This window comes from Anolis sagrei, chromosome 5, assembly GCF_037176765.1.
Source record: "Anolis sagrei isolate rAnoSag1 chromosome 5, rAnoSag1.mat, whole genome shotgun sequence".
NCBI classification, from domain to species: domain Eukaryota; kingdom Metazoa; phylum Chordata; class Lepidosauria; order Squamata; family Dactyloidae; genus Anolis; species Anolis sagrei.
In genome coordinates, this window is record NC_090025.1 from 82697114 (window position 1) to 82712497 (window position 15384).

Sequence of the window (15384 nt, forward strand, 5' to 3'; positions counted from 1 at the left end):
GGGCCATGTTCTAGAGGCATTTCTCCTGACGTTTCGCCTGCATCTATGGCAAGCATCCTCAGAGCACCCTGGTCATCCCACCTCCTCCAAGATGAACTGAACCACCTCAACTGGGCTCTCCAGGCCAATGGATACTCCACCTCAGACATCAGAAGAGCTGCAAGACCAAGAACAAGCCACGAGAGTAACGATGAAGATCCACCCAGAGGAAAAGTGTTCTTGCCATACATCAAAGGAACCACTTACCACATAGGTAAACTGATGAGGAAACACAACATACAAACAATCTACAAACCCACCAAGAAAATCCAACAAATGTTACGTTCAGCAAAGGACAAGAGGGATCCTCTCACCTCTGCAGGAGTCTACCGTATACCATGCAGCTGTGGACAAGTCTACATAGGGACCACCAAACGCAGCATTGCCCAAACACGAATCAAGGAACATGAAAGGCACTGCAGACTACTCCAACCAGAGAAATCAGCCATAGCAGAGCACCTGATGAACCAACCTGGACACAGCATTTTATTTGAGAACACAAAAATGCTGGACCACTCTCACAACCACCATGTCAGGCTACACAGAGAAGCCATGGAAATCCACAAACATGTGGACAATTTCAACAGAAAGGAAGAAACCATGAAAATGAACAAAATCTGGCTACCAGTATTAAAAAATTCTAAAATTGCAACAGCAAAAACAGCAGAGAGAAAAACTGGCAGGGACACCTAATCACCCTTCAAGAAGAGTTTGCTCCAGGCACAGTCAGCCCATTGTATGCTAATCAAGGTGGTCAATTGGAAGATTCACACCTAGCCCAACTTACAAAAGCCCTTTGTCTCACCCTGGTCATTCCACAGATATATAAACCCCTTTTTCCCCAGCTCCAGCAGACCTCACCTCTGAGGATGCTTGCCATAGATGCAGGCGAAACGTCAGGAGAAATGCCTCTAGAACATGGCTCTATAGCCCGAAAAAACCCACAAGAACTGAATAATAATTATTATTATTTATTTATTTACTTTATTTGTATACCGCAGTTTCTCAGCCCGTAGGCGACTCAATGCGGTTAACAACAAGAGCAAGAATTCAATACTAACAACATACACTATTTAAAAACAATCAACAGCGTAATATACTGAGTAATTACACATCAATAGACAACACATTAACATCTCGTAACTAGAATCGTGATCCAACTCGTCATCCGTAATTCCGTTTTCCTATATTCATTATATTCATAGCACTGTTTATCCAAACGCCTGTTCAAACAGCCAGGTCTTCAGTCTTCTTCGAAACACCATTAACGAGGGGGCTGTTCTAATGTCCATGAGTAGGGCGTTCCACAGCCGGGGGGCCATCACTGAGAAGGCCCTGTCCCTTGTCCCCGCCAAACGTGCCTGTGATGCAGGCGGGATCGAGAACAGGGCCTCCCCAAAAGATCTTAAAGTCCTGGTGGGTTCATAGGCGGAGATACGTTCGGATAATAATAATAATAATTCTGAATTTCTTTTTGTTCTACGGGGTTTCCATCCTCTGTATATAGATCCTCTACTAACCTTTTCCCTCTACTTTCAATCAGTCTCAATGTTCTGCCTATAATTTCATCATTATTATAATTCATTTGCCATATAGTTGCCATCTTATTCTCATTGCCTGGATTTAACTTCTTCTTTCTTTTTTCCCCACACTTTTACTGTTCCTTTAAAGGGTTCCTTAAGTTCTGTTTCCTCTCTCCTCTTCCATTCCCTTTAATATTATTTATTAACTTCCCAAGTTTGGAAGTTTATTATGATGCATTTCAAATCCAAAGATTATTGGAAATACAGTATACGGAAAAAATGGGTAAATATGGAGAAGTTAATGAATTAAATTGTGCTGATAGGTCATGAAGAGAAAGGACTAGACAGCTAATAATATCAAGAAATATAAAGAAATTGACTTCTACGGAAGGGCCAGTTGCTTGGGGCAACAGCAGAAAGATTCTAGAATTAAAACCATAGATCTGTTGGTGATACTGCTAAACAGCTGTTGCTTCTGAACCATTGCACTAGAGATGCATTGCCCTGTGCTCCTTATCTTCTTCCTGAGGTACTCTTTTTGTTATACAACAGCTGCGCCCATTCATTTCTTGCCACCTCCACTGTTGGTCATCTGCACAGATCCACAACAACGAGTCTATCAGAGGCATGACACTGAACATCATATCTCATGTATCTGGGCTGGGAAAATTGAGCTGAAGTATTCAAGAAACAGAGGACTGTCTTTAGATATCAAGGTTGGGAAGCCAGGCGTGCAAGTCCCTCCCCATTGTAGGTGGTACCGGGATTCCAACTTGCTAGAGAATACAAATCACTGGTCAGGTCAGGTGGTAATAGATATGGGCCAAGATGAAGGAGGCCCTCATCCACCCCAGGACTTTAGTCATATCACAGTGCAATGCGTATCAGCCTGGTGCTATTTACCCACTTGTGCTTACAACAACTTGACCATTGAAGTTTCTAAGCAAGATGTCCATCTTTTCCTCCTCTCACCACAGACACTTCCCATCCGGGAATGGCAACCAGTGCAGCTAGGCTGGTGTGCACGCCTGAAAAGTGTCACCTGGAACTACCGCTTCGAGAGTCCCGGGGGTAGTCCTGTAGACCATCTCATTCCCAGCAACCAGCACAATGAGTCACTCACACCCACTCTTTATCCCTATGCAAAATTGCACCAAGGATGTGCATCATATTATAACTACCATGTAACAGTGCGTTATCCACACCGTGGAGTCTACACTGCTTCACTCCATATTGAGAATGGGCCTCACCTCAGACGCAGTCTCAACGTGTATGTGCAGCCTGCTCTGCTCCATGTATTTAGCGCTTCCTCCACATTGCTCAGTCTTACTCACAGGACTGTCAACCTTTCCTGGACTCTCCAACCCCTTAGTCCCAGAATAATGGCTTACTCGTTGATAGATGTGCAGGGACTGGACCAATGGTCTCCTCACTACAATTATAATCCTTTTGCTCTACAAAGTGATTTCTGTGCAGCTCCCAAATCATGGAATTCTGGGGGCAAAGTGATGGCCAGCATCTATTTTCGTATTAGCGAGAAAATATCTGGACAGCTCAAGGGGGAAATCAGATTTTCTAATCAGACTGTGATTTTCAGAGCAAACAATGCAAACCCAACTTACCTCGTGCTCAACCCACAACGAACAAAAGCAGGCACTTACATTTTCAGTCATGCTTTGGGACTATACTATTCTACCCAAGCAAGAAAGAATACCAGTGCCAGTGGTGGGAACTCTAGCTTTCACTATATTTTTTATCAGCAGCAGAGCCTCTCTTACCTACTCATCATTGAATTTATACAACCTCAGTGGTACCGGTTCAGCATGCACTTATACCTGAACCGAAGGGAGACTTTGTTCAAGGCTTTAGGAGAAAAGGATACCGAAGTTCAGATTTTCAATGGACATTCTACTGATGAGAGTTTGGCCTATGTTTTATGGTTTATTCCTACACAACATCCGCAGCTGCAGTGTGAATGGATCTTTGATTTGCAACTTTTTGATTCTAGGAAGGAGCACCTCCTTTGGAATTACACGTACACTTATGGAAATCATGTGAAAAATGCCACTCGCCTTCTTTCTCACTCTGTTTCATTCTTCAAACCTTCCCTGTATGCAGGGTTTGTAGCAAAAGTGAACTGCAGAAAAAGTGGGCTTGTACATGCTGTTCTCAAAGCCACGGTCAACACTTACTCTTCAAAAATCAGGGAGTTAAATGTGGCCTGTCAAAAAAGTTACTGTTATAACCTGATTGCTACCATCCATAAACCAAATCTGTTTGAGTCAGTCATAAAATACAGGAGAGTGTCAGCAGTTCGCTTGGAATCAATTGCAAAAGCAGACTGCAGGACAAGTTCAGTTATACATATACTCTGGAAAATCTACAGCCTTAAAAGTGCTTTGTCTATTCCTGACTGGACACATCCTCTCAAGCTACCTGATGAAATAACTACAGATAGCGTAATATTTTACATACCCGGGAATGTTTTGTATTATGGCTTTCATCATGTTAATGTGACCATGACAGTTTTTCTACCTGCATATAATATAAACATCACTGAGTCAGATTCAATATTACTCCAAATTCTCGAAAGTGATTTAGTAGCAAACATAATTGGAGGACCCTTCCGGATGGTTGGTGTTTCTGATCGTTGGGCTCTGGATGGATCTTCCTCATCTGATCCTGATTCACACAATCCCCTGGAAGGAATGACATTTAACTGGTACTGCACAAAACGGGAATTAGATTATTCAACAATGAGGCTGAGTCCCAATGAAAAATGCCACCCAGCACAGGTTGATTTAACCTGGACACCTTCCATTGATCCCGTTCAAATAGTGGAGCCCAACACACTTCAAGAAAACACAAAATACTATTTTATCTTAAGAATTCAGAAGCAGAATAGATCAGCGCACACACTCCAAACAGTTCATGTACTCCATGGTTCTGTACCAGTGTTGAACATCACCTGTGTTGAAAATTGTGAGAAAACTATAAAAGTAACAGAAAGTTTTGTTCTGTCTGCAAGATGTCTAAATTGTGGAAAAAATCAACCACTTTACTTTTGGACCCTTCTTTCAGCAAATTCCAGGGAAATGCAGTTTGACTGGGCTTCTAAAACTACAACTGGGAGGTCAAATCCATCCATACATATAAACCCATTAGCATTCAGATATATGACGGACAGATTCTATGCTCTTCGTCTCAAAGTAAATTCACAGGGAAAATCCTCAGCTGTTTACACATATTCATTCTATGTAAATGCTCCACCCCAGACTGGAAAGTGCAACATTTATCCAAAGGAAGGCACAGCCTTCCTCACAAAATTTGTCATCCACTGTACTGGCTTTGAGGACAAAGATGGGCCTCTTACATATAAAGTGATAGTACATTCTGATTTAACAAAAATGACTAATGTATCTTCTCTACAGAATAATACATTTGGAACAGTATTGTACACCGGTCATCACCACAAAACTCCTCCATCATTCCTGCCAAGTGGCACACCATCTAAAAAATATGTATTGGAAATAAGCGTCCAAGTATATGATGCCTATGGCGCATTTTCTCAAGTAACTCTTCAGGCAATTGTTCATGATCCAAGAAGAAGTAAGCCAGCTGATATTATTCTGAGCGTACTGCATAATTTAACTAGTGGGATAAATTCTTATCTTGAAATGAAAGATTACTTTAGTACTGGTTTCCTTATATATGTGGCATCTTCTGTATTAAATGATATTGAAGCTTCACCACCTACATATGACTCAAAAAATGATTTACGGGAAATCCTCCTTAATGCATCTTCCAGGATTCCAATGAATGAAGTAGGGAAGATAAACCAAATTGTATCAATTATTTGTCAAATAACACAGAATGTTAATAAAATTGGAAGGGGGTTACAAGTGCTTGCGGTCAGAAAACTAAAAGAAGCCAGTGAAGCTCTAAAAAGACACAGGGACAAAGACTTAGGTTCCAAGGAAGCAGAAATAATTAGCAATGGTATATTTACTGGATTGTCTAATGTAGTGAGAGCGTCTCTCTTGAACCATAGGAACGCCAATATAAATGCAGTTAAAGAAGCAATTCAGGTGACAGAAATAGTGGCAGACCTAGTCTTACAGGGAAAAGTTCCCGGCGAACGTAAAACTAGCATAGAAGCCAAAGATTGGTCTATTCGCTTATGGAAAAATGAAAAGTGGGAACTTTCTAAAAAAATATCTCCGAGACTACATTGTAGAAATTGTTTTCATCTTAAACTGAATCACACTGAATTACCAGCAGATGCTGTAATTTCCACTCTCCATTATGTATTTAAGGAGAATCCCTTCTTTTGGTTGCCAAATTCAGTAGATATTCACACAGTAGTGAATGGGTTCAAAATGTTAGGAGTCGCAGCCAATGGAGACGTTATAGGGATCAACCCCGAGGTAACAGAGTTGATTATGGATAATAACAATAAGAAATCTGCCGCTTTTAATTTGACAATAGGACCTGATAAAAAACTCTACAAAACAACTGGTGGCTTCAATATTGAAATAAAGAAAGGTTCCAAACATGTTTTCATCCAGATCCTATGTGACATTGAGGTGACATTCAATGTATCTATCTACCCGGGACTCAATGTCAGCCACCCTCCCATTGCATCTTACATTGCCTTCCCGGATAAAGAACCAATACCACATCAAATGGATTCTGCCACCACTGAGTGTGCAGTTACGGCGCCATATATGCTTTGTCTTCCTCAATCACTGCTTAGCGGTTTATCTGGAAATAAAGGAAGGAAGTGGAACATCTCAGTTGTAATACAGTCCGAACCAATTGTGAAGCATCGAACTGCCAAAGTTGTGCGCATTGCTGTTTTTACAGCAGACTGTCTAGTTTTGAATGGCATTCAGAACCAGTGGGAAGAAGGAACTTGTAGACTTGGCTCTCACACGAGTTGGTCCAAGATACATTGTATCTGTAAAGCAAAAAAGCGTAATACAACGACGACTACAACAACCAGTCGTCAATTATTAATTGATTCTGATCCTCACATCAGATTTTTGGCTGGCAAATTTGCTTTGTTCCCAAATCCTTTGGATATTAAAAAGGTCGTATTAGCAGAATTTGACTCAAATCCAGTTACTTTGTTTACAGTATTTTCCATTTTTGCCGGCTACATCTTTTGTAGTACCTGGGCTACAATCAAAGATAAAGCTGACCTGAAAAGGAAAAACAAAATACTGGTCTTGCCAGACAATGACCCCTACCACAAAGTGCGTTATTTGATCACCATATATACAGGAAGTCGGTTAGGATCAGGAACTACAGCAGATGTTTTTGTTGAACTGACAGGTGAGAAAGGTGTTAGTGATATACATTGCATAAAGCACCCCCAGTTTCCAACTCTTTTCCGTGCGTCCGTTGACACCTTTCTTCTAACGACTAGATATGAATTAGGGGAAATTTTGTCCCTTCATGTCTGGCACAATAATGGCGGTTCATCCCCTAACTGGTATTTAAGCCGAGTCAAAGTATACAATGTGCAAACTAAAAAATCTTGGCTGTTCATATGTAGAAACTGGTTAGGTCTTGGCAAGGCTGATGGTAAAATAGAAAGATTGTTTCCTGCTAAACACCAACGCTCAAGCTTAAATAAAATGGATTACTTCTTTATATCCCTTGCCAGAGACTTGGAAGAGACCCACATATGGCTCTCAGTATTTTCTCAGTTTGTTACTGGTAATTTCACCAGGGTGCAAAGGGTATCCTGTTGCTTGGTAATCATGCTCATTAATCTCTTATTCAATATCATGTACTTCAGTGCTGAAGAGGAAAAAGAACTTCAGTCTAGAAAACAACGGCTTTTGAAATCTCTCTATATTGGATTTGTGACTGCTTTGTTTTCCATCCCTATGCAATTGACTATAACATGGTTATTTAAATACTCAGAAGATAAACCTTCGGTAAGTACCAAAGGTGAGAGTGGGCTAAAAGCAAATCCCCCCTCTTTGTCTGAAACTCTCTCGACTGTTGAAACTTCATCGAGTCCTGAAACTTTGAGCATGAAAAGGCAGCATACAAAAATTTCAAACACCAATGCTAATAATAATGATGTGACAGACAAGGATGCAGGAGCAGCTGAGGCAGAACGCACAACAGTGCATACGGAGTTCTTATTCTTTTTTCAAACACCAGAATTTGCATGGTGGTGGAGATATGTCGCTTGGGTGCTGGTCTTTATAATATCTGGAGTCTCGTCATTTATCATTATATTATACGGTTTGTCCTATGGCTATACAACTTCAATGGAATGGTTTATAGCGTCCATGACATCTTTTTTTGAGAGTGTATTTTTGTTGCAAACTCTAAAGTTGTGTCTTATCTCAGCAGTGAGTACTATTACTCTTAAATACTGTGAAAACATCCCCTGGAAGACCAGAGAACAGTACTTTCAGATGAAGCTGGTCCAAGTAAATATCGATAAGAAAGACTTTAAAAAGATTCATCATGAGCTTCTCAGACTCAGGCGCAGCAAGCAATATGAACCGTTAACGGAGGATGAACTGATTGTCTTGAAGAAAAAAGTGAAAGCTCAACATCTCGCTTTTGTTTTTATAAAGGATATAATCTGCCACCTTCTTTTCTCATCCTGCATTTTATCTGTTGCTTATTCCACAGATCCCACAACTAGCTTTTATTACAATAAAGCTATACGTGACACGTTTTCCCCTGGCCTGTCAAAAATAAATAAGCTGGAACAAATTTACGTGTGGATGAGCAATGTCTTTGTGCCACTGATGCACAATGACTATCAACCAACTTATCTTTCAGAATCTTGGTCCAAAATACTCGGTTTACCCAGAATGAGGCAAATAAGGGCACAGAAAACTGAAAAAACATGCTTTCCTCCAAACAGCTTTGTAAATAACTATATGATTAGTAAAAGCCACTGCCGCCCTGATTATAATACCGATGCAGAAGATCAGCGTGACTACCTTGGATCATGGCTCAACCCAGCCATTGGGCACGTTTCAACTCAAGTCAGCGATTTTCAAGGATTTTCATATGAATCTGACATTGACCAGTGGGAATATAAGTCATATGGTGTTTTAAATGCATATGGACCTGGAGGATACTCTTTTTATTTCTTTCCACAAGAGCAACGACCCAATACAACACTGAGACTGATTGATTTGGAAAAGAACAGCTGGCTTGATGAGTTGACCTGGGCAGTGATTTTTGAATTAACAACATTTAATCCAGATGTAGATCTGTATTGTAGCATTACTATCATATTTGAGACTAGTGATCTGGGCGTTGTTAATGCAAGTTTGTCTGTTAATTCTTATAAACTCTCTGTTTTTCACTATCAAAGCAACTCTCAGTTGATTGTATATGGAATTATAGTATATATTCTTGTTTTTTATCTTGCTGATGAATTTCACATGCTGCGTGAACAAAGGATAGGTTATCTCCAAACAGCAACTAACTTAATTAATTTTGCAATAAAAACAATCTGCTTGTTTTTTATATTGCTAATTGCACTAAAATTTAAGTTGGCCCGCTCTTTGTTAGAGCGTCATTTACAAAACCCAGAAGATTTTATTGCCTTTCATGTAGTTTCTCAAATTGATCAGCTCTATAGGATGGTTGCAGGTGTTTTGACCTTCCTTCTGGTTTTAAAACCATACCGCTATTTCAGATTTTTGTACAAAATGCGGCTGGCAGAAAAAGCTATGTCAGCTGCCTTTCCTGAGTTTGTTTATATGACAGTGTTCACAGGTTTGATGTTTTGTGCATATATGATATTTGGTTATCTCATATATGGTCAAAGTGAGTGGAATTATAATACTTTGCTTCATTCTCTCCAGACTGTATTTTCATACTCCTTTTTTGGCCTTAGAAGGACTGGCATTATAGCTGATAAAAGTTTAGGGCTATTTTTCCGAGCGTCGTTTACATTTGTAATATTATTTATATGTCACAATTTATGGAGAGCCCTAATAATCGTTAATTACATGTCAATGAAACACCCTGTCTATGAACAACATTCTGATGAAGCTGAAGCAATAAACTTTGTGGCTCTGAAGATTCGACGTATGTGGCTTTCCCTCAGCCAGCCACAATCATCTATAAGTGACAGCGACGTTACCAACACTTTTATTTTTGGAAAGCCTACAGCTACGGGTGATAAACAAGGGCTAAAAACCACACGGATAGAGGGCAAGAAAATGATTTATCTTTCTGTTTGACAAAGGTAGTGATAAACATTAAATAAATGTGATCATAATTCTGTCACAAACTGATCTCCGTTGAGTTTTTATACTGTCTTGAGTGTATTCCATTCCCTTACTTCATCACTGTTTCCACCTCTGATGATTTTCAATGTCCTCTCAGTATACAAAGGCATATTGTAGCAGCTTAGAGACTAACTTAAAGAAATTGTGGCGTGTGTTTTCGTAGACTTAAAGCTCATCTACACTGGCTGTTTAGCTTGGTGTAAATGTGTCCTATAGCAGCCTCAGATCCAACATATTTCTGCTGTATCTGGGCCCTGGTTTACACATAGAAACAAGAATGTATGTATATATATTTTATAAGACTCTCAAGAAAGTAATATAAATCAGGATTATATGCTCTCTAATGGAGTGTCCAGTCTCGATAAAATAGTGAAGAGTAGAGACATCAGACTGGCAACAAAGACCCGCCTAGTCAAAGCCATGGTATTCCCTGTAGTAACCTACGGATGTGAGAGCTGGACCTTAGGGAAGGCTGAGCGAAGGAAGATCGATGCTTTTGAGCTGTGGTGTTGGAGGAAAGTTCTGAGAGTGCCTTGGACTGCGAGAAGATCCAACCAGTCCATCCTCCAGGAAATAAGGCCCAACTGCTCACTGGAGGGAAAGATACTAGAGACAAAGTTGAAGTACTTTGGCCACATCATGAGGAGACAGGAAAGCCTAGAGAAGGCAATTATGCTGGGGAAAGTGGAAGGCAAAAGGAAGAGGGGCCGACCAAGGGCAAGATGGATGGATGGCATCCTTGAAGTGACTGGAATGACCTTGAGGGAGCTGGGGGTGGTAACGGCCAACAGGGAGCTCTGGCGTGGGCTGGTCCATGAGGTCACGAAGAGTCGGAGACGACTGAACGAATGAACAACAAAATGGAGTAAATTGTCTGAGACTTTATAGTATTTAACAGGAATGTTATCAGCACATTATAAGTAAATGTCCGTATCTTGTCAACATAGAGAAATAAACAGTAGACTAAAGATAATAAAGTCCATCCTTTCCTGGAGTCGGATTTTAGTGAAGGAATTCAAAAGTCTCTGTCTTTATCCTCAAAAGAATTATTCTTTTGGCAGCACAGTCTCAAGGAGTACTTCTTAGGCAACAGAGTCTTCCTTAGGTAACAAAATCTCAACAAGGTCTCCCGGTATGTTATCCTTGTTTCGAATAATTATCTTCTTCAGGGTGTAGTCTGTTATCACATTATACTTATACTTAATGCAACTCTCTTCAGTAGTACAGGCTCTGTTCTGGTAGGAGTTCTATAACAGAGCCTGTACTACTGAAGAGAGTTGCATTAAGTACAATGTGATAACAGACTACACCCTGAAGAAGATAATTATGTTGACAAGATAATCTACATTTACTTATAATGTGCTGATAACATTCCTGTTAAATGCTATAAAGTCTCAGACAATTTACTCCATTAGAGAGCATATAATTGTCGCTTACACTTGAGGCTCAGGTGTCGGCGGTATCCGGGAGGGCCTTTGCACAATTGAGACTTGTGCGCCAGCTGCGACCGTACCTCGAGAAGGCTGATCTGGCCGGGGTGGTCCATGCCTTGGTCACCTCTAGAATGGATTACTGCAATGCGCTCTACGTGGGGCTACCCTTGAAGACGGCTCGGAAACTCCAACTGGTCCAGCGGGCAGCAGCCAGGATGCTAACTGGGGCTCATTACAGAGAGAGGTCAACCCTTCTGTTTAAGGAGCTCCACTGGCTGCCATTTATTTTCCGAGCCCAATTCAAGGTGCAGGTGCTTACCTACAAAGCCCTGAACGGTTTGGGACCACCCTACCTGCGTGACCGCATCTCCACCTACGAACCCACACGCTCGCTCCGGTCATCTGGGGAGGCCCTGCTCGTGATCCCATCCACGTCGCAAGCGCGCCTGGTGGGGACACGAGACAGGGCCTTTTCTGTGGCGGCCCCCCGACTTTGGAATGCCCTTCCAAAAGATCTTCGCCAGGCCCCTACTTTAGCAGCTTTCAGAAAGAACCTAAAAACTTGGCTGTTCTGATGTGCCTTCTCAGATTAGGAATCCCCACCCAAGTCCTAGAAGCACTTTAGCACAATTAACATTACTGCACACCGTACTATTTTATTCCCATGCTCCTCCTACCACTCTAGCACTTTTAACCCTGTACCCCACTGCGCTGGCCGGCCCAGTTTTAAAGTGTCATCATGTATTGTTATTGTCGTTATTGCTTGCTTAACTTATTGATTTGCTATGTTTTCTACTGTTGTGTTGTTTTTACTGTATTGTGTTTTGAGGCTTCGGCCTGTGTAAGCCGCATCGAGTCCTCCGGGAGATGCTAGCGGGGTACAAATAAAGTTAATAATAATAATAATAATAATAATAATATAATCCTGATTTATATTACTTTCTTGAGAGTCTTATAAAATATGCATACATACATTCTTGTTTCTATGTTACTATAGATATTTGTGCATTGTTTGCTCTCTGGTTTACACAACCATGGAGCACAGCACTTCTCTGAAGCAATGTACAACCTAGCTTCTCCATGTCACCACCACCGCTGTTCCTAGCGAGCCATGGAGCTCCATAGTTACTCCTTTGCTATGGTGGTTGCCTCTGCTAACATCAGAACCAGTTGCCTGAGTGATAAGGAAGAAGAAGGAGACAATTCCTCTTTTTCCTGATTCCACAAGGGCTTTCTTCTGAGATTGGCAGAGGTGTCCAGGCAACTAGGAAGAAGGGAGGGGGGCGGGATTGTGTGTGTATCTCTGCCAATGGCAAAACAGAGCACCCACATAACTGGGAAGAAGGAAGAGAGACTGCAATAATGACAGGTGACTGTATGTAGTACATATTATCTATATAAATAAAAATGTAATGTTTGTTTCTCGGATTAGCATAATTCAAAAACCACTGAACGAATTGACACCAAATTTGGACATAAGACACATATCAGGCCACCGAGTGACCATCACTCATAAAAATACTGAAAAACACAGCAGAAGAGACTTTAAAAGCCAAAAACAAAAAAAAAACATTACAATGCATGCGCAAAACCACATATATATAGGCAACCATATATATATACACACGCACATGCACATGCAAACACAAATATATTAACCTAGTAACATATAATTGTAGAGAAAACGCACAAGAGAGTAATAATCTTTTTAGAAATAAGATTGGTTTAATATTAAACAATATATGCCTAAATTAGCTACTAGTTTCCAATTCCTTCTTTATATCTTATTTCAAACAGAGCTCAAAAGGAAACTGACATTATTTTTTTTATTTTAGAGAAGAAAATAAGCCTCACTTCACTCCAAAAACAGTGATCTGTCACTGACACTTTTCTCCATTGACAAAAATTTTCTTTGGCTAAATTTGGTTATTATTTATTCATTGGGTTCCTTTTGTATGAATGAAACTCCTGTTTTATGAATGGACTCCGGCTACTCAGTGCTCCTAGGGCCTGCTATGCACCCCCATGAACGCTTATGAACTTTCCATGAACTTTTATGGACTTTGGAAAGGGCTTTTTCCATTTATAGGAGGCAATGCATGTTGAATTTCACAGCTTTTGTGTCCTTATCTTGTTCTATTGCCTGTTTCAAAATCTGTTGAACGGATTCTTCTACTATGGAGAGGATCCCACAAATTTGGTTTAGCTGTATTTTACCCTTGCCAAGCCCAGTTGCTTGGGAGTGGAAAATATATAAACTATCTCCTCTTGTATGATCTCATGCTAAGGTCAACGTGATCAGGCATCCAGCGATTATTTATTTTACTTTATTTTATTCTACCAGGCAGGTATGTTAGTTGGAAGTTGAACTTATAAATCAACTTTTTACATAATCGTTAAACTTAATAGTAAAATGAATAAAGAGTACTATCATAATATAAAAAAGAACATTTTTAATAGACATTTTAATTTGGTTTGCATCAATGTGATTTTTGAGCTTGTATCTTCTTATAAATTGGGTAATCCTGGGGCTAATATTATTGCTCAAAGCTACATGCATATCATCACACTTTCAATCAATTCCTAGACTTGTTTTTAATTACCAGAAAAGCAGAAAAGCTGAGGAGCCTTCTAATCAAGGTGAAAGAAGAAAGCGCAAAAGCTCGGTTGCAGCTAAACATAAAAAAAACCAAGATTATGGCAACAAGAATGATTGACAACTGGAAAATAGAGGGAGAAAATGTGGAGGCCGTGACAGACTTTGTATTTCTAGGCGCAAAGATTACTGCAGATGCAGACTGCGGCCAGGAAATCAGAAGACGCTTACTTCTTGGGAGGAGAGCAATGTCCAGTCTCGATAAAATAATAAAGAGTAGAGACATCACACTGGCAACAAAGATCCGCCTAGTCAAAGCCATGGTATTCCCTGTAGTCACCTACGGATGTGAGAGCTGGACCTTAGGGAAGGCTGAGCGAAGGAAGATAGATGCTTTTGAACTGTGGTGTTGGAGTAAAGTTCTGAGAGTGCCTTGGACTGCGAGAAGATCCAACCAGTCCATCCTCCAGGAAATAAAGCCCGACTACTCATTGGAGGGAAGGATACTAGAGACCAAGTTGAAGTACTTTGGCCACATCATGAGGAGACAGCAAAGCCTAGAGAAGACAATTATGCTGGGGAAAGTGGAAGGTAAAAGGAAGAGGGCCGACCAAGGGCAAGATGGATGGATGGCATCCTTGAAGTGACTGGACTGACCTTGAAGGAGCTGGGGGTGGTGACAGCCGACAGGGAGTGCTGGCGTGGGCTGGTCCATGAGGCCACGAAGAGTCGGAGACGACTGAACGAATGAACAACAACAAAGCAGAAAAACCCTTGTTCGCATAAATAAGTTGTGGAGAAGAGCAGAAGATAGAAAAAGGTGATTCCTCAAATTTTAGTATAGAAATTGCTTTTTTAAACCCCAAAACTCCTCAAGAGAAACAGATTCAATCAGATTTTCTATAATCTCTCACACTTCAGCCCACCCACCCACTGGATTTGCTTTATTTTTAAAGTTGCCCCTTTAGGATTCTACCCTCTTCTTTACTGAATCTGACCCCATACGATTCCCCTCCAACTCCCAGTAATTTTGGACTTTGAAAAAAAATCTTTTTCTGGAAACAAGGTAAATAAGGTTTTAAAAAATTACACCTGGATAGTATATGTTGTAGTACAGTGTGATAGTAACGTTCCTACTACTGGTAGAAGGGAGAAGAGGGCTGCGCAGGTATTGGAGGAGCAGCAGCAGCGAAAGCGGATTGGAGACATATTCATGGCTCCAACTGATTCCAAATCCTTCAAGGGCTTCTCAACTGTGACATGGGGGAAGGAGAGGAAAGCAGGGGAGTTAAGCGGGCTACTCGAGAACAAGAATCTGATGAGGAGATCCAAAGGAAGAGTATCCGTGATATACTTAGCGCTCCAACAGAAGATGAAGACTTTGTGGGTTTTGAAAGGAGTGATGGGACTGGGAGTGACAATGAGGAGGAGGATGATTTAGACTGGACCCGTGTACAGGAAATTAGGGACATCTGTACTCAGCCTACCTCCAGTGATGACTTTGAGGG

At 40.8% G+C, this 15384-nt stretch overlaps 1 protein-coding gene across 1 annotated transcript; it reads left to right on the forward strand.

Moving 5' to 3' along the window:
- Positions 1–1948: 1948 nt before the first annotated feature.
- Positions 1949–9799, forward strand: LOC132776578 (polycystin family receptor for egg jelly-like). The gene has a single exon (XM_060778389.2). It carries the CDS (start codon positions 2057–2059, stop codon positions 9797–9799), a length of 7743 nt encoding a protein of 2580 aa, XP_060634372.2. The 5' UTR covers positions 1949–2056.
- Positions 9800–15384: the final 5585 nt, after the last annotated feature.

What these genes read in the sequence shown, in the direction of transcription:
- LOC132776578 (XM_060778389.2), top strand. Translation starts at nt 2,057, where the DNA reads ATGCATTGCCCTGTGCTCCTTATCTTCTTCCTGAGGTACTCTTTTTGT.